The sequence below is a fragment of the Herpailurus yagouaroundi genome, unplaced genomic scaffold (assembly GCF_014898765.1).
Source record: "Herpailurus yagouaroundi ecotype Mexico unplaced genomic scaffold, PumYag 220, whole genome shotgun sequence".
NCBI lineage: Eukaryota > Metazoa > Chordata > Mammalia > Carnivora > Felidae > Herpailurus > Herpailurus yagouaroundi.
Genome location: NW_024412451.1, coordinates 2,182,585 through 2,207,095, shown reverse-complemented (window position 1 = coordinate 2,207,095; position 24,511 = coordinate 2,182,585). Strand labels below are relative to the sequence as shown.

The following is a 24,511-nucleotide window of genomic DNA, read 5'->3' as shown; positions in this document are numbered from 1 at the left end:
CAGGCACGGCAAGACTGGCACAGAAAGCCGTGCTCCCGGTTCCCAGTCTGGGCGAGGCCAGGGCAGGGGCCGAGACGAGGGTGGGGAGAAGCCCGGACCTGTCACCAGAGGCCCCTGGGCAAAGTCCTGGCCCGTCCTCCACATGCCCGGTCCAGGCCCTTCCCCACAGATCCCCACTGATCGTGCCCCTGCCCTCACGGACTGCAGCAGAAGCACTTCTGATGAACAAGGAGCCGCCACCTAGACACCCAGGTGTGGGCAGGACTTGCCACGTGGGCTCCTAGCGTTGGCTCCTGTCCCCAGACCCAACCAGCTTCCTCCCCAGCTATCCCTGGTGGCTGGACACTGACCACACAGATGACACCGAGGCCGGGTAAAGGGAATTAAATAGCGAGTGATTTTATTTCATTAGAGATAAAACCAGCAGCATCACAGCCTGAGCCCTCACCCCACCCCCCAGCCCCCCACACTTCTGCCTAATGTCGGTAATGGGGACTTCGAGATCGCGACCTTGAGCGCCTGGAGAGAGAAAGGAGGGACCCCGTGAGGGCTGGGTGAAGCAGCCACACTGCATGCACACGCACCCGTGACCGGGAGCGAGCTGCGGAGGGAGGGACGCTAACGGGACCAGGCCAGCCTCCACACGCAGAGGGGTACAGAGAGGGAATGGAGAATCGAGGCGGGGACGTCATGTTCCAGGGAGCGGGGCTGGCTTGCTTACCTTCGGGAAGAGCTGTATTCTCGACCTGGAGAGAAAAGAGAACAAAGCACACACACGCCCAGGGACGGGGCTCCAGGGCTGGACCTCGACGTGGCATCCAGCGGCGGCCGTGGGGATACTCACTGTAGCGGGGGGAGGGTGAGCGGCTCTGCCGGCTGTACTGACGTTCCCATTCTTCCCTCTCCTTCTCTCTGCGTTCCCGCTCCCTGCACAGAAAGGGAGGCGACCCGGGGGAAGGCATGAGCACGCGGAGAGAATGCTGAACTTGAGGGCGGGCTGGGTTGCCTGCCCGGGGCAGGTGCTTCCAACATCCCAGTCCAAGGGCAGGGTAAACCCAAGGGCAGGTACTGCTGCCGTCCTTGATTGGAAATGAGAACACTGAGCTCGGAGGGAACAGGCTGGGCAGAGCCAGGACTGGAATGCCAGTCGGCCTGGCTTCGAAAGGCCTGCTGAACAAACATACAGAACTGGAAAGTCTGGCCACTTCCTGTCAGTTTCGGTGGTCTCAAAACACAGGGCCTCACACACTCCGTGCTTTACCAGCCTTTGTCATAAAGTCGGGGACTGGGCCCCTTCTACCCGCCCGGCCCTGATCTCAGTGAATCCAGCCAACAAGCCTGTAAGGAGGGACAACTGTTCCATCCTCATTTAGCAGACGAGCAAACGGAGGCCCAGACAGGAAAAAAGGCCCACAGCCGGGGGCGGCAGAGGCAGGATCAGAACTGGCCACAACGCTGAGTCCCTGGGCACTCTGCTTCCCCACCTGACAAGCAGGCAGCGTCCTCAGAGGCACACACGATGGGCTCGCAAAAAGCAAACCACAGCGACAAATACAACGAGCAGACTTCTGACATGCTAGGGACCGCGCTGGAAGCCCCACGGAAGGATTCCCCCGGAGAGGAAGTGGAGAGTCCCCGCTCGAAGGTGAAGTTGCTTGTCTGAGGACCCACATCAAGTACGAGTGGAACCAGAAAGAAACATGGCCCTGCCACCGACGGACTCTCCTCCTCGCCAACACTGAGCACTTAGATCTCTGGTTCTGCACACCGGCCCCGAGCGAGCAGGCCTACGGTTTCCGAGCACTACTAATCCCTGAGCTACCCTGTGAGGTCGTCACCGAGATCTGTCCTGGCTGCAGAGCATGAAATGAGATTTTAAGTGAAATAAGATAAATAAAAATAATTTAAAAAAAAAAAAAAAAAAAGGAGTGGACGCCTGGGTGGCTCAGTTAAGCACTGAACTTCAGCTCAGCTCATGATCTTGTGGTTCGTGGGTTTGAGACCTGCGTCAGGCTCTGAGCTGTCAGCACAGCCTGCCTCAGATTCTGGGTCTCCCTTGCTTTCCGCCCCTCCCCCGCTTGTGTCTTCTCTCCTCCCCCCACCTTCTCAAAAATAAATTTAAAAAAAAAATGAAAAAACATCTGAAGCGAGGAAAGAGCTGGCAACCGCCCCTGGGGCCACACGGTCACAGAGAGGCAGAGCTGGAACTAGACTTCACGTCTGTCTGACCCAGGCCCCGAGCCTGTCCACTTTGCAGTGAGGAGTTGAGGAACAGAAGGGGAGAAGAGGAAGCCACCACGGGGTTGGCTTACTAAGCACCACTTCTGTGTTCCGGGGGCTGAGCGCACAGCAGGGAGCCAGCACCGAACCCGTCCTCATCTCACTTTGAGGGGCATCAACTAGTAAGCGAGATGACAGAACAGCACGTGCCAAGCGGGGGTTAGTACTCTGAAGAAAACACAGCAGCCTCGGGGGATGGAGTGTTTTGGGGTGCTACCCTAGATAGGACAGTCAGGGAGCCCCCCTCCGGGAACCCCCCCCACAAACGAAGCCAGGCGAAGGAACAGCAGAGGCTCCGTGCTCCGGGGCCGGCAGAGCCGGGAGGAGACCCAGCAGGTGCGGCGCAAAGGCTGAGGACGGAGGGAGGACCCTGAGGGCCAGGCGGGCACTTTGCCTTCCACCCCTAGGGCTGGAGCAGACCACAGGGCTCTAGCTAGGGACCGGGCGGTTGAGAACGCTGGGCAGCCCACGAGCGGGTGGCTGTGACCTAGAGGCAGGAGCGCGACGGTCTTACTTCATGCGGATCTTGCGGGCCATGGCTCGAAGCTCGTCTTCCCGCTCCTGTGGCAGAGATGGCCGTGAGGGGGGGCCCGGCCGGCACCCCCCGTCCCGCCCCCACTCCTCAGTCTCACTCCTACCTGGCGCTCGTGCTCCTGCTGTATCATCTTCTCCTGCGCCGCCTTCTTATCCGCCTTGACTGTAGCGAAAGAGGGACACGACCGCTGAGGGGTGCCCTCAAGAGCCCCCCCCCTTTCCCGACGCCGAAGCTGAGCCCAGAGAGGCCCACCAGACGGCCAAGGCCCTTAGCGCGGTGGCAGAACGGCATGCACGCTGATGCCCGCCCGTGCAGGGAAGGGCAGGGCCTCCCCCACAGGACGCCGGAAAGGGGCCGGGGAGACCGGGCGCACGTGGTGGGACATACACTGCCTGTTCAGTGCTTTCTGCATCCGCAGCTTCAGCTTCTCCTGTGGCGTCAGCTTGGGCTGGGGAAGGGGGAGAAGAGGCGGGAGAGGGGGTGGGTGTCCGGAGCTCCAACAACCTACCTCATCCAAGAGCCTGGGTCTTGCGGGGGCGCGTGGGGAGGAGGGACAGGCCGCAGATGCCCGCCACAAGGGTCTGGGAAGCCTGGGGACGGCTGGAGCCCCGCTGGACATTGAGGAGGGGAGGGGGACGCAGATCTCAAGGGGCAGAGCATTCCCAGCCCCCTTCGACCCCGGGGCTGGATCTCCCGACCCCCCCCCCCCCCCCCGGGCCCCCCCTGCAGGCCCACCGGGCCCAGCTCTCGGGCACTGCTGCTGGCGGGAATTAGACGGCCGAGTTCCAAATTCTTACTGACTTTGGCAGCTCCTGTCTCTTTACCAGCGGCAGGTTCGGTCCTGGGAGGAGGAAAGGACGGTTGCCACCTCTGACCCCAGGCAACCTCGGGACCGTCTGAGGACAGTGGGCCTCGGACGCCCCCGAGGAGACACTGTGCCTCTCGGCTCTCTCGAGACATGCTAGGGCCGTGTCCCCTAAACCCTCATCCGAGGAAGGGCTGCGACTCCTCGGACGCCCCTCAGATCTACCCTCCCAAGTTGGGGCCATGTGCCCCTCGGACCTCCCGAGGCAGGACCAAGCCCTCTTCAGAAAGAGAAAACGGTGGGGCTCAGCCACCTCGCCTGAGGCTGACGACTGTCCTCCCCCAGCCCCCCTGCCCCCGCTTACTTTTTCAGCTTCTCGCCCACAGCAGGGGACGCCGCCGGCCTGGTCAGCTTCTCCCTTGGGGGCGATGGCGAGTGGCTCTGGCTGCGGCTGCGGCTGCGGCTCTGGCTGCGGCTGCGGCTCTGGCTGGGGCTGCGGCTCCGAGTCAGGCTGCGACTGCGGGACGGGCTGAGGGACCAGCTGCTGCGGCTGCGGCTACTGCTGTGGTGCCGGGGACCCCGGCCGCCCCGCCTGTACCGGTCCCCGGAGCGGGAGCGGCTCCTAGGGGCACGGGGGGTGGCCAGAGAGGGGCCGTGAGGAGCCACGGAGCCGCCCCCCCCCCCCCCGCACACCCCCGCCTGGGCTCCAAGTCGACAGCCATCCCGCTAGGCTGGCTACGGTAGGTCCAGGTGCCATCCCCCGCTTCTCTCCAGCTGCCTTCTCCTCGGCCGCCCCCTGGCCTTGCTCGGTGTCTACACAGGGACCACCCTCCAGATACGACCACCCTGAAATGGCTCCTCGCTTCTCGCTCATGAGACACCTTCTCACCCACTTCCCTGGGAGGTGACCTCTGGGAGGGTGGGACGTGGCTGGCCGGCTCCCCCCTTTACTCACCGTGCCCAGCTCTGGGCGCCCAGGGGCTGTGGCCCCACCTACACCCTCAGCACCTCCTTACCTGCGTGCCCACTCTCCCCACCAATCCAGAGCACAGATCCCACGAGACCCACGCTGGGGACACGTAGCCCCATCCCTCCTCTGCTCAGGACCCTGGGGGCTCCTCAGCGATGGCTCACCCTCAGACTGGCATTCACCATGTGGCCAGGCCCCCTTCCTCCAACCCCAGCCTTTCTCCCGGGGTCACCCTGGGTCAGGCTACAGAGAACCATCCGGAAGCCAAATCCACACTACACACTGATTCTGTCAGGAAGGAGCTGTCCGAGTTTTCACAAAACCCAAACTCGTTGACAACACCGAGAAAACGAACTAGCCTTTAAAAATCCAGACTCTCAACTTCTCTCGAGAAACCACAAGACAGAACAACACCGGACCTGCTGCTGCACAACCAACAACCCGACTCGACGGGACGCGTGCGCCCCAGTCCGCCGGGGCCCACCTGGCCCCTTTATTTCAGACATCAGCCCCTGTAGGCGGCTGACGTGGAGATGCACGCCACAGGACAGGTGACAGTGCTGACGGAAGAAGCGCTCCCCCAACGCCAGGGCCCCAATGGAGCAGTCCCCTGCGTTACCTGTCACACCTTCCCGCCGACTCAGCGAGAGCAACACTCTCCTAGTTTTACGGATGAGAAAAACGAAGCCCTGAAAGTCTACCAGCAGGGCCAGGATTTAAAGCCAGGCAGACACTCCACAGCCCACACTCCCGCAGGCTGAGCCATGCTGCCTTCACGCAGGCAGCCCTGATCCCACCGGGTCAGAGCCCAGGAAGGACATTCCAGTCCCCAGATGCTTCACTTCCTGCCTCAGCAGCAGCACCTCTCTGCCCAGAGTACCCCAGGCCTAAAGGTCAGCCAGGTCCCCAGTGCAAACCAAAGGGCACCCCGGAGTGTCCACGTACCACTCCAGACACAATCCCCCCAACCGGAACTGGCCTGGGGACTCCCCAGGAGAGGAGCAGCTCGGTCTCCTGTCCCCACTGCATCCCCGAGGATGTGGCTGTGCTCCATCCCACGTCACCACACACGGAGAACAGACGGCACGTGCCTCCCTCTGCAAACCGAGTGCTTCCCCACAAAACAGCAGTGGCCTGGTCCCCTAGAGCCTGGTCTCGCTGACATCGGGCCATGCCCACCCCCCGGTCCCGCGCCCACCCCCCCCCCCCCCCCCCCCCACACACACACACGCACACACGCCAGCCTCACGCACCTGCTTCTGCGCCGGGGCCCGTAACCACCACGCCGGGCGGGTGAACGGGAGTACCGGTGTCCGTCTCGGGAGCCCCCACCTGAGTGCCGCCGGCCACGGCTACGGGACCGAGAATAGCGCCGGGAGCGGGACCGGGAGCGGGACCAGGACCGGGAGCGGGAGCGTGCATGGCGGCCAGAACGGTAGTAGCCCCCGCCACGGCGGGAGCGGGAGCTGGAGCGGGAGCTGGAGCGGGAGCTGGAGGTCCTCGAGGCAGAAGAAGAGGAGGAGGAGGAGGAGGAGGAGCGGCGGCTGCAGGCGGGGCACGGAGGGCCGGTCAGCATGGGCCTGGGCCGTGGCCCCCCACTGCCCTGGGTCCCCCCCACGGTGGCCGGGGGCGTAGGACGGGCAGCGTGAGCGTTACCGACCGGGCGCCGGCATTACGTCCCGGTGCGGGGCCGCCGGGCTGGGGGGGCGCGGGGGGCTTCCCTGTGGTGGCCCCTGATGCGGCTGCCGCAGCCGCTGCTGCGGCTGCCTCCTCATCGCTGCCCCCAAAACTGGTGATGAACGTGATCTTCTCCTCACGGCCTGGGGTCGGGGAGCGGGAGCGGGAGCGGGACTCGGAGCTGGACTCTGAGGGTGACCTACAGGGCAGGGAGGAGGGGGCTCAATTGCCAGGCTCCCCGGGAGCCCCCTGGCTAAGTAAGTAAACACGGCACAGGGCCACAGACGAGGACGGTGAGAAGCTCAGATGAGAAACTCAGCTTTGTAAGGGTCTGACTCCCAACCACGGAGCCTCCTCAAAGTAAGTAAGAAAACGAGCGACAGAAAAACGTATCGATCTCATGGAACTATTAAAAGGCAATGAACAGATCCAGAAAGATCTCCTCAACGTAGCTTTCAAACAAGTTCTGGAACGTTAAGGGTGGTTGAATTCCATCATCACAAAGGAAAACTACCTACGTCCCTAACAGCTCCTCTGTACCAAGCGCTTGCCTGTGCCAGACCTTGTACTGAGAGGCACATGCCTCACCTTACCTATTCTTCCATGAGGCCAGAGAGGCAGGTCCCTCCCTCTGCATCCTGAAAAGCGTACGGGGGGTCAGACTGATGTCCGTCCAAGCTCAAGGCCCCTGCCCCAACTACTCCCACATCCTGAAGACACACATGGGCAAGGCCAGGCCCTTCTGGGCCGTATTTCTCACTGGTTATTTCTGGCAGTTTAGATCAAAGAGACTTCTGATTTCTATGTCAGGGCTTTCTATCACACTTGGTGATTTTAAACACACAACCACGTTGTGTTTAAATCAGAAGATCAAAGAAGGTTCACGTTTAAAGGAAAAAAAAACTGGGAAAGCAGAGTAACATTCTGAAAAACAGAAAAATGATTCAGACCCACAGGTGACACCAGGTGCCAGTCTGAGGTCTCAGAGCAGCCTACGGGGTGGCCCCGCCCCTCCTCCCCATCCCTGCCCTTCCTTGGGCCCTGGAAACTCACCGCTTATAGGGGTCGTAGGTGGGGCTGTCTCGGCGGGCGTAGCTGTGGAGAGAACGGGGCGGGACAAGCAGGGACTGGGCATCTGAGTGGGCACGGAATGGCACCCATTCCCCCAACCAAGGCACTCAAGGCCAGGTACTGGGTCCGTGGAGGAGGCGGCTGCGGCCAGGTTCCGAGCCCTACCTTGATCCCTCTGCCCGCCTCGCCTCAGATCTGTCCAAAGCCTGAACCTCGGCCACACACCACAAACAGTCAACGTCCTGGGCCCCTCCTGACCCTGAACAGCAAGGACTTCAGCGGCCTCAATCCTGCTTGGGCTCTGACCCTAGACTGAAGTGTCCCTCCTGCCACTCCCAAGTCCTTGGTTCTGCTAACTGGGTCCTGGCTTGTTAATGACAACAGTAAGACTAAAAAAGCTACCTCAACTGCCTCACAACTCTGCCATGGGTACTGTAATCATTCACACCTCAGAGCTGAAGAAACTGAGGTCCAGAGATAGAGAGTCACTTGCCCAGCATCACACAGCTCCTAAATGAAGGAGCTGGGATTCACAGCTAGGCCCTAAGACCCTGAGCGCATGCTTTCCTGCACTACACTGACGGCCTCTAGGGGAGAATGGGGACAGCAAGAATCCATGAGCTTGTTGAGGAACCCTTTCCAGACCCCACACCAAGCCCCGTGAACCCACAAGAGGCTGTCTAACCCTCACAGCTCCCCTCAAGGACCCTCCCCGACCAGAGGAGACACGGCAAAAAGCGGCATGGGTTTGCCCGCGGCCTCCAGGGCTGAGCAGCTGCAGCAGGCTCATCTCGAGGCCGCTGGACTAGGTGGGCTCTCCACACCCCACCTCTGCCTCACCCAAACCCGCCCCAGGCCTCAAAGTGGGCACTGGCTTGCCCCCAATCCTGGGAGATGACAACGCCTCTTTTCCAAAGGAGGAAACCGAAGATAGAAGTCACTTGCCCCAAATCTGACAAGGACACAGCCCAGGAGGAGAACCGGGCAGGACTTCAGGGACAGGCCTGTTCCCCGTGACTCTGCCCTCAGCTACTCCACACCACCTCCCCACAGGTGCCTGGGATGCCTGGCAAGAGTTCCAAGTCCAGCAGGGTGCGGGGAGTGGCTGGCAGGGCAGGGCGTCCACACGCCCCTCAGCCACTCCTATTCTGAATCTTTCCCATTTACTGCCTCACTAGGAGGACTCTGTCCACAAACGAAAGCGTGCCCCCAGAGAGTCTCCTTGAGCCCCGGCCCCTCCCCCAGAGCCCGGAAAGAATGAGGCTGGCAGGGCACAGGGGAGAACCCGACCTACCTGGGTGGGCTGATCTTGCGGCCCCTTAGTCGCTTTTCCCGGAACTCCCTCCGCTGGCGCCGGGAGCGACGGCCCTGGAGTAGGACGGGCACCTGGCCGGTGAGGGCTGTGCCCTCCCTGACGCACACCCCTGCCCCCACCCGACCCGGCCCTCACCGAATACATGGCCTTCTCTTCCTCAAGAGCCTTGGCATGTTTGATCGCCTCCGCCTCCTCCTTGTCTTTCCGGAGCATCCTGTGGAAGGAGAGGACGGTGACAATGGAGGAGTGGGCAGGCCACAAACAGGGCTGTCGCAGGAAGCGAGGGATCCCGTGCCATCCTGGAGTCTCTCACTCGTTCAGCACTATTATTGAGCACCTACTGCGTGCAAACGCTATTTTACACATTGGTGATTCAGCATTGAAAACAAACAAAAATCCTCGCCCTCACAGGCTTACGTTCTGGGGACAAGACAGACAATGACCGAGGTATTAGGTTAGATGGTGACAATCTTGACTGTAGAAAGGGGAAGAAAGTGCCAGGGAACTGGTAGAATCTGCTACAGCTTTCGACAGGGAGGTCACAGAAGCCACTCAGAGAAAGGGAGGGCTAAGCAGCAGCCTCGGGGAGTAAGCCACACAGAAGCCAGCAGAGCCAACAGCACAGTGGCCTAAAGTTGGTCGGGGGATGGCTCGGGGGCAAGGCCACGGAGGCTGGGGGCGGGGTGTGGGAAGAGGGGCAGAGGACCAGACAGGTAAGACGTCGTGGCCATGGTGGGGACTCTGGCTGCCCGAGTGACGGGGTGGTCATGGAGGGTTCTGGGCAGAGGGTGCTGTGTTCAGACAGGATTATTCAGATTCGGACTCAATCCTCTGTTAGCTGGGACCGTTCTATGTGATCTGCACAGGGTGGGACTCAGGGAAGAGGCTCCATTCGGCAAGTGCAAGTAAGTGAATCCAGTGAATGAAGCCTCTCCACCAGAGGGTGCTGTCCACCAGGCCCAGGAGCCCCGTGAGCTTTTAGGGGTCAGATGGCCAAAGTCACGTGGAGTTGGGCGCAGCCTCAGTTTCTGCACAGGCAAGGCCCGGTCGTGAGTATCCATCCCACAAGCTCAGGAGTCTGTGTGTGTGAAGCCCCCGGCACGGGGCCAGGCACACTAGTGCTCACGAATAAAGTGGCCGTTGGTAGCAGGCGTAATGACAAATGCCAGGTCCGGAGTGGGGAGAACCAGCCAGCAGGCCTCACCTGACAAAGTCACCGTCGGCCATGCCATAGGTCGTGGCCTGTTTGTTGAGATCTGCCACTTGCTCCTGGTTCAGTTCGTCCACGTCCACCTCCACGTCTGCACCAAGAGAAAGGCCATCAGGGACCAAAGCCGAGTGAGAGGACCGGGGAGAAGGGGCAGTGCCCCAGGAGGCGGGGGCACGAGGGGACGCCCACCAGACTGCAGGCCTCTGCAGGGAGGGAACGAGTCAGCTCATCTCAGCATCCCCAAGCTGGCACGGGCTTGGCCAGAGGCGAGCACAACGAAGGGCAAGGGGCGGGGGAGAGGCAATGCAACGGATGAGGGTCCGAATGTAGAGTACCGGGATGGACGAGCGAGACAAGTGGAGGCAGCGATGCAGGATACGTGAGGGGGGACGGGGGTGGGTAAAGATCTAAGTGGGCAGGAGGCAGGGGGTGGAGGTCATGGGTTTTCAGGAGCTGGACGCACCATGAGTAAGTGGAAGGTAGGATGGACCCCTTACATGTGTGTGATAAGCAGCGGCTGGCTGAGGAGGGGAAACGGGTAGCTGGCTGGAGCCACGGATATTTGGGTAGGGGGGGACCCCCCGCGCTGGGGGGTGGGGGGCGGCAAGGGATGACTCTGGAACTGAATGGACACTCGTTTTCCAGAGGGGAGAGAAAAACAGGGAGACAGGCTGACCAAGTAGAAGAGAACGGAGACAGAGCCTAGGTGGAGACAGTATCGTAAGAGGAGGGTCCTAGAAATGAGACGACACGTACAGAGAGGGAGGCCGGCAAAGAGGAGCACATGAGTGAGACAGGGAGGACGGCAGAGGCTGGAGCGCCCCAGAGTGGGGGCGGGAGGGACAGGGCTCGTAAGTGCAGGGCGCCCCACAGAGGGTGAGGAACGAGACACGGAAACGATGCCCAGGGACTGCGGGGTGGGGGAGGGCAGAGAGGGGACCCCACCGATGTCGGGGATGACCTCATCTTCGTCCGAGTTGCTCTCCTCCTCAGCTGGCGACTCCTCCTCCTCTGGCTTCTCCGCCACCTTCTCCACCTCGGCCACGGTGCTGTCCTCGTAGGTGTAGCCAATGGAAGCCTTCTTCTCCGCCAGCCTGGGACCGGGGGAGCCCGTGAGCCAGGAAGGCCAAGGGCAGGGCACAGCCCAGAGCCAAGCCTCGAGGGCACACTGACTCCCTGCACTCTGACCTCTCAGGGGTGCCCTTGCCTCCAGGCCCTCACACGTGCTCTCCCTCAGCCTAGGACCCTCTGCGCGCCTGCCTCCCACAACCCCTCCCTCTTCCCCCAGACTCCAGTTCCAACACACCAGGAAGTCCTCCCCCAGGCAGGGTCGAGCACCATCCTCAGCTCCTCAGCCCCACCCACACTGGATCATTACTGTCGGGGGACAGATCTGTCTCCCCCCCCCAGCAGTCTGAGCCCGAGACGGCAGGACCCAGTCATCCTGGGTTAACAATATGCCCCAGCTTTGCCAGAGCAGAGGAGGGGCCTCATGCATGTCTGTCGCTGAATGAAAGTAGTCAACATTCCCTGCCGCCCTTCTAGTGCCAGCCTTCTCCTGAAAGTAGGCTCCTGGGTAAAGATCGGTCATCAAAAAGCTTCCATTACATCTGCGGAAACTGCAGATGGAGGGAAGCAGCAAGCGCTCAGGATCACAAAGGGGAAGATTCAGCAGCAGGAGGGGAGGAGTCGGGCCCAGGACCGCCGCAGGCAAGCGGGCTGAGCGCTGCCCTGGAGGGCACGAGGCTGCCCAGGCAGAGGAAGCGAAGCGAGCAGCGACACAGCCAGCTGAGGGCCTCCCTGAGCCAGCAGCAGCTCCAGGTAAGGCCCCGCCCTTCCTCTCGAGGGACACGGCTTGAGAAGGCCCCGTCCACAGTGACACTGGCTGCTGCTGAGCACCCACTTACTGAAGGACACGCACGGGACAGGCCGTCCATAAGCTCCATCGCCCGCAAACAGAGGGGACCCCTGTTAGCCTGTCACATAGGGGAGCACGCCAAAGCTCGGAGAGGGAGTCCTCACGCTCAGGACTCAAACCCGGGCCGGGTCAACCAATGGCACCTCCCACCGCGCTGCAAGCTGGAAACTCAAGGCAGGAGTTTCTGAGCAAATTCTTGCTTCTGGCCACCACTTCCTCCTCTAAATTCCCTACTAAGTGGGCGCCCACCGTGTGCCAAGCACTGGCCCCGACTCTGGGGACACTGACGTGGACAAGCTGGATGAGGCCGTGCTGGTGGGGCTCCCCGTCCTCCTGCCTCCCCCGACACCCAACTCACTTCTTCTTCTCGTCCTCACTGGGTCTCTGGAGGCCTCCATACAACTCGTCAATGTAGATCTGGTACAGGCACTGCTCCTCGGAGACTGCAGCAAGGCAGAGTGGACGGGGTCACCGGGAATTCAGGAAGCAGGGGACACACGTGTGTGCAGCGGCGGGTAGGAGGGTGGGTACAACCCAAGCACAGCCAGGGACAGCGTCACCGGTTTGCGGATCATCATAAACCGTGTGGTGAGGACACACAACTGCAGGTGGCCTTGCCATGGTAAAGGGACCTAACTGCTCTTTGCCTCGTTTTCTCTGCTGTAGGAGTGAGCTGAGCACCTGGTACCCGGGCCACGTGACTGATCCCCGGAAGGGAGGCCTCGGGTTGGGTCCTTCAGAACCCCAGGCTTACCCTGAGCGCTGGATGTCACCTGGACTCCACGGGCTCTTCTGCCAGGTGGCTCACCGTGGCTCAAGTTTAAATCATGTGTTTAGAGCCATCTGGGATCTCACTTACCCACAACACCTAACTGGGGAGCTCAGCATTGTATCAGAGACTTCCCTGATGCTCCCTGCAATGAAACACATGCTCCCGACTGGGCGTGGGGCCCTGGGCGAGCCCCCTTCCCCTGGGCGTCAGCTCTACTGCCCAAAAAGTCAGGTGGATGGGCCGGGCGAGCCTGGAGGTGGCGCAGCACTGTCCCTTGCTCCAGTGACCACTCTGGTTCCCGCCCATGGCGAGAAAGGGCCCTGTTGGCCTATCTCATGCAGGTGCCTCGCTCTCCCTACTCCAGCCACATAGGCCTTCGCCCTGTCCCCACAGAGTACCTACCTCCACCCCCCCTACAGGGCTCTCCTTGCCAGAGAGCTCCTCTCCACCCCTCCCTGACCCTAGCCTCGGTCAAGGACCTCAGAGAATGGCCCACTGTGTGCTAGAAGGCCACCTGAGTTTGCAATCACCACCCACTCTGGTGACTATGTGGCTGTTGCCCTCTCCCTAAGGAGACCCCCTGGCCCCAGAGGAGCATGTGATGTACGTCAGGTGCTCAGGAATTGTGGCAATGAACGAGTGAGGAGTCAGAACAAAAGGAAACTCTGACTCCATCACCAGCAACCCTTGTGACCTCTGGTGAAAGCAAAAAGGGATGATAAATCTCCCAGACTCTAACACCTCATCAGTTGCTAGAATTTTGGCAATCTTTGATTTCAGAGATGCTGAAATGTCTACCTTAGAAACAAACAAAAAAAATAAGGGCATACCAAACCCACGGCAGTGGCTGACTGTGCCAGGCTCGGTGCTGGGCCTTCACGCATCCCTCCCCAAACTTTTACACCCACCCTGGGGGACAAAAACCAACATCACCACCCTTCTCTGGGTGGGGGACAGCAAGGCCCGCCAGGCGGAGGGACTTGCATGTGGGCCTGTCCTCTCTTTAAAACTCAACGGGGGGGCGCCTGGGTGGCGCAGCCGGTTAAGCGTCCGACTTCAGCCAGGTCACCCGTGAGTTCGAGCCCCGCGTCGGGCTCTGGGCGGATGGCTCGGAGCCTGGAGCCTGTTTCCGATTCTGTGTCTCCCTCTCTCTCTGCCCCTCCCCCGTTCATGCTCTGTCTCTCTCTGTCCCAAAAATAAATAAATGTTGAAAAAAATAAATAAATAAAACTCAACAGGGAAGCCCTGGAAGGGGAAGTCTCAAAGCCCGTCTCAGGGGGTGAGCTAAAGCTCAGAGTTGTCCACCAGGAGGCAGCAGTGGTCAAGGGTAGGGTAAGAATCCCAGCTCCTTAGACAGTGTTCCCACCAACTCCTGGGCCTCAACATACTTGTCTGTAAAATGGGTACCACCCCTAGGTGATTGTGCAGATGTAATCAGATATAATGAGATAATACAGATAAAAAACTCAGGGTCCGAATATCCCTGGGCAAGCCCAGAGTGGGAAGAAATCTGAGCCTCCATTTTCTCATTTGTGAAAACAGCAGTGGTGACGGCTCAGAGAACAATACCAGACATACACAAATGTATACAAATGCTGGGCAGATTATTAAACTCTAATATTTCTAAACAATTCCTAAAACACGTTTCCTCTTTAAAAGTGACATTCGGGGGCGCCTGGGTGGCGCAGTCGGTTAAGCGTCCGACTTCAGTCAGGTCACGATCTCGCGCTCCGTGAGTTCGAGCCCCGCGTCGGGCTCTGGGCTGATGGCTCGGAGCCTGGAGCCTGCTTCCGATTCTGTGTCTCCCTCTCTCTCTGCCCCTCCCCCGTTCATGCTCTGTTTCTCTCTGTCCCAAAAATAAATAAACGTTGAAAAAAAAATTTTTTTTAAAAGTGACATTCGACCCAAACAAGCAGGGTGAACATCACACAGGGAAACAATGTGTTCTTGCTATTTTCCCCAATTTTTCAGGAAAAAAGACCACAGAGGCAGAGGGTATGGGATGTGGAAGTGACCTCAACAGGACCACCTCACCCAGCAGATATCACTGTACTGGGTCCAGAGACGGAGGCCCAGGAGGGAGAGAGCTGGGAGCAAACGCCAGGTCCCTTAGGAGAAACCACTGGGGTAAAACCGGTGTTTCCATCTGCATGGACTCCCGACCCACTCCCTGCACCCCAGCTCACTCACTGCCAGCAAAGTCGTTCTGCACCAGGCCTCGGTAGCGCTCGTAGTTACATTTCCGCTCGTCCGACTCCTGTTCTGGGGAGCTTTGGAGGAGGTCAAGATGTTGAGATGAGAGGGGGAGGGCAGGCCCCACCCCAAGCCCACAGGAATTGGATGAGGAGCTGGGCTTGGGCTGGGAGGCTCCCCACCAGCACACCTACTCCTTCCCAGGAAGGTGATGGGCAGGCGATGGTTTGGGGAAGAAGAGGCAGCAAGGGTCAGACTCCCTGTCTGGCAAGCCTTAGGGAAGCTGCTTACATGGTGGTGAGCAGCGGGGGGGTGTAGTCGGGGATGTAGTCAAGGTGGGCACGGACATCGAAGCGGTCAATCATGTTGTTGGTGTCTCCCTGCCAGGGCATCCTGAAAATGGGGAGCAAGGGAGCAAGGAGTTTAGGGGAACAAGGACTTTAGGGTCCCCAGTGCCCATGTCAATTCCCTGTCACCTCAAACTTGGGAGCCTGACCCTCAGCTCCTGTGATCTTCCAGGCCATGGAGCCCCCCATCATCCCCCCCCCCCCCCCCACTTCTCACTCATTTCCCCGAATCCACATTCAGGCTCCTGGCCTGGTTAGGGCCTGAATAGGGCCCTGAGGAAACAAGGGCCCTAATTCGCAGAACCAAACGAGAGAGAAACTTGAGCCAGGTCCCAGGGGCCGCTTTCTAAGCCCCGGTCACCTTGAAACATCCCCTGTGGCAAGCCACTTCCCATTTCATCTGGGCCCCTGACACCGGCCTCACCCATTCCCCTCCAAGTACCCCAACCACCTCTGTATCCCAGGGCCTCCATCCCAACCCCTGCTGGCTCTGCTCAGCCAGTGACGGTCACCTTCTCATGTAAGGCAAGCGTTCCTTGCCTGAGTCCCCAAAGGTCTATTCATACCCTCGGTCTCTTCTGACCTCCAGCCCTCAGACACAGACACGACCCTGCCCTCCAAGCTCAGTCTTACATGTTAACGGGGCTCTCGGCGGCCAGGGCGACGGCAGAATCCAGGTGCACCTTGCAAGCTCGGCCGTGTACTTGCAGGAACTGGGCTGGGTCCTTCTTCTGCAGGGGTAGACGGGATGGAGGTCACCACCCCACTGAGCTCCAAGCCCTGCCAGCACTCTGCAACCAAGCTTAGCAGTAGGCTCACTTCTGATGTCAAGTGGGCCGTACTTCAGAGGGAAACTAAGCTGCACAGGGTGGCAGGACTAACGGGAGCCACCTAACCTCTAGGGACAGGGGGCCTTGTGATGGTGGAAAAGGCTCTGAGCTCTGGTCCAACTTTCTGTACAGCAAGTACCAAGACCTCCTGCCCCTAAAATGTTATCTCCCGAGCATTCGCGTGCCCCCCCCCCCCCCCACTCATTCAGAGCCAGGTGTGAGCACTGTGGCTTAGACTGGCCTCTAAGACACACCAGGACCACGTGAGCTCACGAAAAGATCAGTGTCACGACTCATCACAGAAATATCAGAACCACGAGACACTGCTTCACATTCGCTAGGAAAGCTAAAACGGAAAAGACAGATATTGACAATACTGACAAGAATATGGAGAAATTAAGTTCTTGAAAAGTTAAACTACTGCCCTAAGATGCAGCAATTCCACTCCCGAGGATACACCGCAAAAACTAAAAATAGATATTCAAATACTTGTACACAAATATTCAGGCAGCACGATTCACAGCAATCCCAAGATGGAAACAATCGAATATCCATCAACAGATGATCGATAAAATGTGGTCTATTTAGACAGTGGAAAATTACCAATATAAATGAAGAAGTGACATGTGCTACAACATGGATGAACCTTGAAAATATAACGTTAAATGAAAGCAGTCAGTCACAAAAAGCACGTGTTGTATGACTCCGTTTATGTGAAATGTCCAGAAGAGGCGAATCCACAGAGACAGGAAGTAGATTAGCAGCTACCCAGCGGTGGGAAGTTGGGGGTACTGACTGCTAATGGGTATGGGATTCTTTTTGGGGTCATGAAAATTTTCTAAAATTAGAATGCGGTGATGGATAGACACGCCTGTGAATACACCGGAAACCGCTGAGCTGCACGGTATGTGAATTCTACGTCAATAAAGCTGTTAAAAAGGTACCAACGGAGAGGAGAATGTCCCCTGAGTCTATGCCCCTCAGGCTTGAGCCGCTGTGTGGGGGGGGTCACGACTCCAAGTCCCCATGAGGGTGTGAGGAAAGGATACAACCTAGCACCGGAGCTCCCACCACCCAGCTTCCGAGTGTCAGGTCTCGGGTGGGCTCCTGATGTGTGCCACGTCACAGAACCCACGGGAGCCACAAGAAGGGCTGCTGGGCTTTCCGCTGAATGCCGGCGACACTCCTGGCAGCGCCTCCCCAGAGTCCAACCCTCTCCCATCACACCCCGGTCCAGCCGGTATCTCCTCTCCCCAGACCCCCTGGCAGCCTCCTCCCGGGCTCCCTGCTGACGTGACGGCCCCCTTGCCCTCCGCAGTCCATTTCCCACACAGGGCCTGGGGGTTCTGCTAAGGCCTATCAGGCCACATCCCTCTCCGACCTCTCTCCCCTGGCTCCGCTCCGGGGCACGCTGGCCTCCGCGCCATTCCTTGACCACTTCGCCCACGTTCTGCTCTGGACCTCTATGCTCACTCTTCCCTCAGCCTGCAGAGGCTCTAGGAGGTGGCTGCCCCCTCGCTTATTTCTGACCTCCTTCTAGAAGCCCTCCTCATCAACTCTAAGTAGTTCCCCGCACAAGCCCGTATTTACTCTTGCTCTCCTGAACTCCACGGTTTTATTATTTTAGAGAAAGCACGCACAGGGGAGAGGAGCAAAGAGAGACAGAATCTTATGCAGGCTCCACGCTCAGTGCAGGGCCCAACACAGGGCCAACGCTGGGATCGTGACCTGAGCTGAAATCAAGAGGCAGACACTCAACTGACAGCCACCCAGGTGCCCCAACTCCATCTGTTTTCTTCACAACACCTGCTACCGCTTGGTCTTGCACCTTCCGTTCATTCATCACTTGTCTCCCACTCTAGAACTTAACTCCCACGAGGCAGGGATCTCTGCGTCGTATCCCCAGTGCCGGGAGCAGGGCCTGCCCCACAGCAGGTGCTCGGGAACACTGACAGAACGGAAGAGAGTGAATCCTGGCGGATCAGGAGACCGAGCCCCTTGTTTTTCCCTCAGCCCTGTGAGGCCCCTGGCCAAGACCCCCTCAGCCCCCCTGAGTCTGCTCCTGGCCAAATGCCTGGGGCCCACGGCCATCGAGGGACACTGTTTACAACGGGACTCTGACTGCAATGGGGAAGCCACTGGCTGCGCCTGCACCAGAGGAAGGAAAAAGCATCAGGCTGGGAGTGAAAATCTAAGTCCGGGGCCTGGCTCTGCTAGGAGATTCTAGGAAAGTCAAAAAACTGTCCTAAAAGCCAGGCATTGAACTAAGCATTTTATGCGTATTTTCTCAAACTTCTCAGCTGTGGGACAAAGGTTAGTAGTGCTCCAGATGAGTAAACTGAGGCTCAGAGGGGTGAGGCCCACTGGCTTGAAATCATGCCAGTAACAAGCAGAACTAGGATTTGAACCCAAATGGGTCTGCCCCCAAATCCACTCTTTTTTCAAAAGTAGTTTTTTTTTTTCCTAGTAAAAGGCATAGAATACAAAATCTACCACATTAAGTACTTTCAAGCGTACAGTACGTTGGCATTAAGTCACAGGCACCTTGCTGTGCGACTGATCCCTAGAATTTCTTCGTCTTGCAAAACTGAAAGTCTACACCCACTGAGTGACTCCCCTTTTCTCCTCCCCCCAAACCCTCGGGAACCACTTTTCTGTTTCCAGTTTCCTCTTTGAAGTGTATTTATTTTGAGAGTGGGGGAGAGGGAGAGAGAAAGAATCCCGAGAGAATTCTGCACTGACAGCATGGAGCCCGATGCAAGGCTCGATCCCACGACCCTGGGATCATGACTTGACCCGAAATCAAGAGTCGGAGGCTCAACAGGCTGAGCTACCGAGGGGCCCCTCGGTTTCCTGTTTCTAAGGGCCTGACTACTTTCAGATACCTCATACACGTGGAATCTTGCATCACTTTCTGTGACTGGCTTATTTCACTAGGCATCAGGTCTTCACGGTTCCTCTGTGTTGCAGCATGTGACAGGATACCTTTTTTAATGTTTTTCCCTTTTTAAGGCTGAACAATACTCCACCCTATGGACCCACCACATTTCCTTCATCCCTTCATCAGCAGACGGGCCTTTAGGTCGCTTCCCCATCTTGGCTATTGTAATACTGCAAGGAACATGGGGTGTACAAATACCTCTTCAAAACCCAAGACCCATTCCTTCAAGTTTTAATTCAATTGATTTCTACACCCAACGTGAGGCTTAAACTCATGACCTCAGATCAAGAGTCGCGTGCTCTTCCAACTGAGCCAGCCAGGCGCCCCCCCAAAAATCTATTCTCAACCATTGGATTATTCTGCCTCCAGCATCAGATGAAGTCAGAGGAGTTCGTGGACTCTCATTCATTCACTGAACTGATAAGCAGGCACCCACTATGTGCCAGGCCCTGTGCTAGGGCCATGGCAATGACTGAGACAGCCCCGGCCCTACCCCTCACAGCTCATAGTCCAGTGTCGGGGATAGACCTGTCCCACACAGTGATGACCTAGAGTGGGCAGCAGGGGGATGGGGGAGCCCAGGGGAATGCTTGACTTGGCCTGGGCAGCGGCTGGCAGGGATTGGGGGCTGAGGGGGTGGTCAGCCTGGGGCTTTCTGGAGGAGATGCCTGAACTGAGCACTGTTTATTTCCCATTTTCTTATCACCAGAGACTTCGGTTTCTCATCCAAACCACTGATTAAAGAAGAGATCTGACAAGGACGCGAACAATGACAGAACCAAGGTCAGGGAGGGAGGGAAAGTAGGCACCGAGGACAAATCAAGAGCAGAGAAACCAGCCTTGTGTGGACACACCCATTCAGCCGGCCACAAACTACCAAGGCTTCTTCAACACTTGCCCCACAGCCTCCTCTCGGCCCAAGAATAAGATGAGAGACCCGTGTGAGCGGCCCCATCCCCTCCCCAAAGCAGCCACCAGCCACTGCCCACAGCGTGACAGCTCAGCTCTGAATGCTGATCACGTTCACGTATGGGGACAATGGAGGCTTGTACAGGCCCACACCATAAAGCACTCCACAGACACTGTCCTCGTTCTTGAATTTCTACCCTGTCACCCAGTGAGAGAGGCTGATGATCACTACTGTCCCGAGAGGGAAAATAAAGCTCAGGGAGCTCCCCTGCTAAAAGAGCCTGGAATCCCAGGCCTTGACAACGACCCAACTCCAGCCTCCTTTCCTCCACACCATGACAATTCCAGCTCTACCCGGTGATAAGAACTTCAGTAGCAAGAGCTAGCATTCACTGAGCAAGTCAGTCACCCTGGGCAAGCCTGCGCTGAGGTCTGTGTGCCCAATCTCAATGAACAGCCCTGTGAGGGAGGTGCTCACCCCCCACCATTTGTGGCAGACCATTAACTGGCAGCCAACATCTACTCCCCCTCCTTTAATAGTAACAGGCTCCTAACACATCTGGCACAAGGCCATCCAGAATAAAGCCTATGCCTCCAAGCCTTCCTTGCACCTGTACACGACCACGGGGCTACTTTCTGCCTAGTGGGATAAGTGCAAGTGTTGTGTGCAAACATCTAGAAACTTTCTTAAAAATTGGCATAAGCGCTTTTGCCTCTTTTCCCTCCCTCCTCGTCCCTGCTGGATGGAATGCAGACATGATGGCTAGTGCCTAAGCAGCCCTCTTAGACCTTGAAACAACACTGGTAAGAGAATCCATGTGCAGGTGAACAACTATATGGTCCTTAAGCAGAACTGGCTATTTCTGGGCTTTTGGGGGAAAAAGAAAGAAACTTCTATGTTGTTTAAACCACTAATGTTTTAGGATACATCATTTCAAATGCAAAAAAGGAAACTAGCTCAGGGAGACAGTTACTTGCCCAAGGTCATGCAGTATGTAAGTGGAAGAGCTGGAATTTGAACCCAGACCTCGAGGACTCAAACTCAAAGGCCTTAACCATTTTAATACTTTGCCTCCAGGCTGCGTCACCTTGGACTAGTCGCTTTACCTTTCAGAACCTGTATTTCTGCAGTAAAAGCCCAAGTGAGGTGCTAAGAGAGGTCAAGGTTCAGAGTCTGGTTAGAATGCCAGCTCTGTCCTCTTGCTAAAGGACTGTTGACCATGACTGTCTGAGCCTCAGTTCACTCATCTATGAAATGGAGATAAGAATAAGAACCACCCCCTAGACTACAGAGAAGATCTGATGAAGCGTAAATGCATGTCAAGCACTTAGCCCGGCGGTTTAACACACAAGTGCTCAAGAGACTAGCCGCTCTTATCAGCATCACCTTAACACAGGCATCAATACCAACCTCCCAGGCCGGCTCAAAGGGCTAGAAAGAATGTACCAATGTAGTAGGCACTGGGTCTGGTACCCCATGAGCTCTTATTATAGCTCAGGACAGCTATTTACTCCTAAGCATTACGTCCCTGGCCCACACTGGGGCCTCAACTATGGCCAGCACAGACCCAGGCCCTGCCCTCATGGTCATGTTGTAATCTTTTCGACACCGTCAGAGAGGGGCTCTCCCTTCCGCCCAGTTCCTTCCTGGGTGACGGGAGGCAAGTGAGGAGCTCTCAGAGAATCCCTTCCTACAATAATAGCACTTCTATTTCATGGATGACTACGGGGATGCATCTAAAGCTCTTCTCACAGAGCCTGGTGTCTGAGGAGCAATTAAAATGGTAACTACTAGTATTAGTATTTTTACTCATCTATTCTTTCAAACCGTATTTGTTGGCCCCAAGCTTAGGATGCAAAGATGACCTGAATACAACCAGTCCCCAGTCTTACAGAGCTGGATACGTGTGTTGTTATGTGTGTGCCAGGGGGCGCCTGGGTGGCTCAGTTGTTCAGAGTCTGACTTCGGCTCAGATTATGATCTCGTGGTTCGTGGGTTCAAGCCCCGCGTCCGGCTCTGTGCTGACAGCTCAGAGCCTGGAGCCTGCTTTGGATTCTGTGCCTCCCTCTCTCTCTCTGCTTCTCCTCTGCTCACGCTCTGTCTCCCTCTCTCTCTCGAAAATAAATAAACATTAGATTAAAAAAAAGAAATTCCTAAGGGGAAGAACAAGGGTTATAATGGCATTCATGGGGACACTTGCTGGAGTATGGGGGACGAGGGAAGACTTCCTTGGAAGTGAGATCTGACGGACAAGCAGCAGTTAGCCGTGCATGGGAAGAGCTCATGCAAAGGCCCGTGGCTCTTGAATCCTGAGAAACAAACTGATACTCTTTATACATCTTCCGTGTTAGAGAAATATCACCCTAGATAACAAGGATGGCCAGATGGCTTGAGCAAAGGAACGAGGCAGAAAGCAGGGTGGCACGAGTTTAAAGGGGCAAGGGGGGAGCAGGTGGCAAAAAGCCAGACCACGTGAGGCTTGAAGGCTGTGTTGAGGAGCCTGGCCTTTCTCTCAAGAGCACTAGGGAGCCATGGAGGAGTTCAGAGCAAGTGAAGGACAGGGTCAGCCTTGTGCTTTAGAAAGACCTCTCTAGCCCCGCTGAAGAGGATGGATTGGAGCTGGGCAAGAATGAAGGCCAGGAGACCAGGTAGGGCGCTAAAGCAGTACTGCAGTTGTGAACAGGAACATCTGTGTTAATAGCGTCTCACAGGAGAATTGAACCTACTACACAAGTGCCATTTCCAGCTGGGCGCGGGGGGAGGGGGGATCTCAAGGGCAAGTAGGAGTTAAACAGGCGAGGGGAGACATTACAGGCACGATGCCCTGTGGTGACAGAGATGGACATAAGCCCAGTGGAGCAACTCAAGGATGAAGCTGAGAGGCTGGCTGATAGAGGTCAGACCATAAGGGCCTTTCAGGTCACAGGATGGGAGCGTGGTCTCTCCAAAAGCAACCGAAGCATCAAACAGGAGACGAGAGCGGTCAGCGTCTGCTTAATGAATACTGACGGCGCTCCGACGGGGTGCCGAGCCAAACCTCAAGAAGGGCTGAGCTTTTCTGGGCGCTGCGAATGCAGCAGGAAGACAGCATCCGGGAGGTGGTCGGTCTTCTACCTGGCCTGCTTTGAGCGTTACAGAGACCTTCCTCCTTCCTGCTCACGCCAGCTCGGTACTGAGCCCGCACTGCAGCATGCCATAGCCGAGAGGATCCCTCTGGTTTTTACCGACTACTCCCGCGCAATGACTATCCATCCTCTTGAGGAAACTGGGCCCTTGTTGTGGCATATTTTCAAGCCCAGACCTCGCCAGGGTGGCCAGGGCCTCGCCCTCCAGGGGAGCCCCCACCCCAGAATGAGGCCCGTTACTCACAATCTTTTCATAGTACTCCCGCCGCCGCTCTGCCCTCTTCTTGTAGTCAACCATCATGCCTCGAAGCTTGCGCTCATGCTTCCGAGCCTCGTGCCACATCGTGGTGAGGCCGAGCGTGGGGCCTCAACCTGGGGGGATGAGAGGGGAGCGTCAGATGCGCTGTAAAAAACCGTAGGGGCAGAAGAACCAAAGTCGCCCAACGAGTTGGTGACAGAACCGATCCTAAACACCCGCTGCTGCAGGGAGGGGAAGGGAGGCGGCAGGACCGCGCGCCAGATGGTGAGGCGCATCCCTGGCAACTCTGAGCCAATACCCTGGGCGTTCTGGAAACACCCCCCCCCCCCAGGCGATTCTGGAGTGAGCCTCCCCGGGGAAGGAGTGTCGTGAGTTCAGGGCGCTAGAATCAAGGATGAAAAGGTTTTGGAATGCTGGGAGCGAGCCTTTGATGTAAGGTCTGGAGGCAGAGCCCAAACAGCTGGGGCTGTAGCTCCAGGGAGGCAGAAGGGCGGAAATGGGGTTACCCGTGGCGGCGGGGCACGGTATGAATGCAGGTGAAGACAAGACAAGACTTCATGGGAACAGAGTAGTTGTAATGGGACTGGCGGGAGGGGGGTGGGGGTCGGGACGGAGGGCAGGTGAAGGGCGCGGACGAAAGACGACAACGATCGGGGGCGGAGGGGGAACACGGTGGGGTGCTGTAAATAAAAACCAGAGTGGGGCTGAGGTCTACAGAAGGAATCTAGGTGGCGGGGGCGGGGGGGGGGGGGTGGTGTGAAAATCTGAAGAGGGACCGACGGAGGCGGAGCGGGCAGACGGGAGGGGGTGGGCTGAGCTGAGGGGCAAGGCTTGCAGACAGGGGCGGAGCCCCAGGGTTTGGACTGGGCTCGAGGACCGGGTCGGGGCCTTAGGGTTCGGGATAAGGTTTTTGACAAAGGGGCGGGGCCTGTGGCAAGCGGCGGGGTCCGACGCGGCGAGTTCTGGCCCGCCGCGGGGGCAGGGGCGCGGCCTGAGGCGCGGCAGGCCTGAGGGGGTGCGGGGCCGGCGGCCCTCGGGACTGGGGCTGAGCAGAGGCTCACGGCACCCCGGGGAAGGGCCGAGACGAGGGCGGAGCTGGGCTGACGCCCGCCCGAAAGCCAGGAGGTCGGGGCCCGCTGCCTGCACTCACCGGCTCGTCGCCGCCTCCCACCGCTGCGCTCGCGCGCGGCCCGCACCGGAAGCGGAAGTGGGAGGCCGCGCGAAAGGGAGGGGCGGAACGTGGCGCAGCGCGCTTCCGCCGACGCGAAGGGCGTGCCCCGAAGAGGAGGGGCGGGGCCTGGAGGACGGAGGCGTGAGAGGCGGAGCCAAGGACTTCCCGGAGGGTTCGTGCGT

The 24,511-nt window shown here is 58.0% G+C and overlaps 1 protein-coding gene across 6 annotated transcripts; it reads right to left on the bottom strand.

Moving 5' to 3' along the window:
* Positions 1-374: 374 nt before the first annotated feature.
* Positions 375-24,383, bottom strand: CLASRP (CLK4 associating serine/arginine rich protein). 6 transcript variants are annotated; one of them, XM_040457364.1, is made up of 21 exons: positions 24,309-24,383; positions 23,144-23,271; positions 15,727-15,824; positions 15,038-15,139; positions 14,744-14,823; positions 12,140-12,224; positions 10,809-10,957; positions 9,858-9,954; positions 8,789-8,867; positions 8,633-8,706; positions 7,321-7,362; positions 6,251-6,466; positions 5,844-6,134; positions 3,985-4,242; positions 3,617-3,656; positions 3,203-3,263; positions 2,919-2,977; positions 2,795-2,841; positions 845-1,079; positions 722-746; positions 375-519 (listed from the first exon to the last, which is right to left on the bottom strand). In XM_040457364.1, exons 2-21 carry the CDS (start codon positions 23,240-23,242, stop codon positions 401-403), a joined length of 2,256 nt encoding a protein of 751 aa, XP_040313298.1. In that variant the 5' UTR covers positions 23,243-23,271; positions 24,309-24,383; the 3' UTR covers positions 375-400. The 6 variants fall into 6 exon arrangements, 4 of the variants coding, with proteins under 4 accessions (XP_040313298.1, XP_040313299.1, XP_040313297.1 ...); XM_040457365.1 differs by having other exon boundaries at positions 845-927; XM_040457363.1 differs by having other exon boundaries at positions 375-746.
* Between the last annotated feature and the right edge of the window lie 128 nt (positions 24,384-24,511).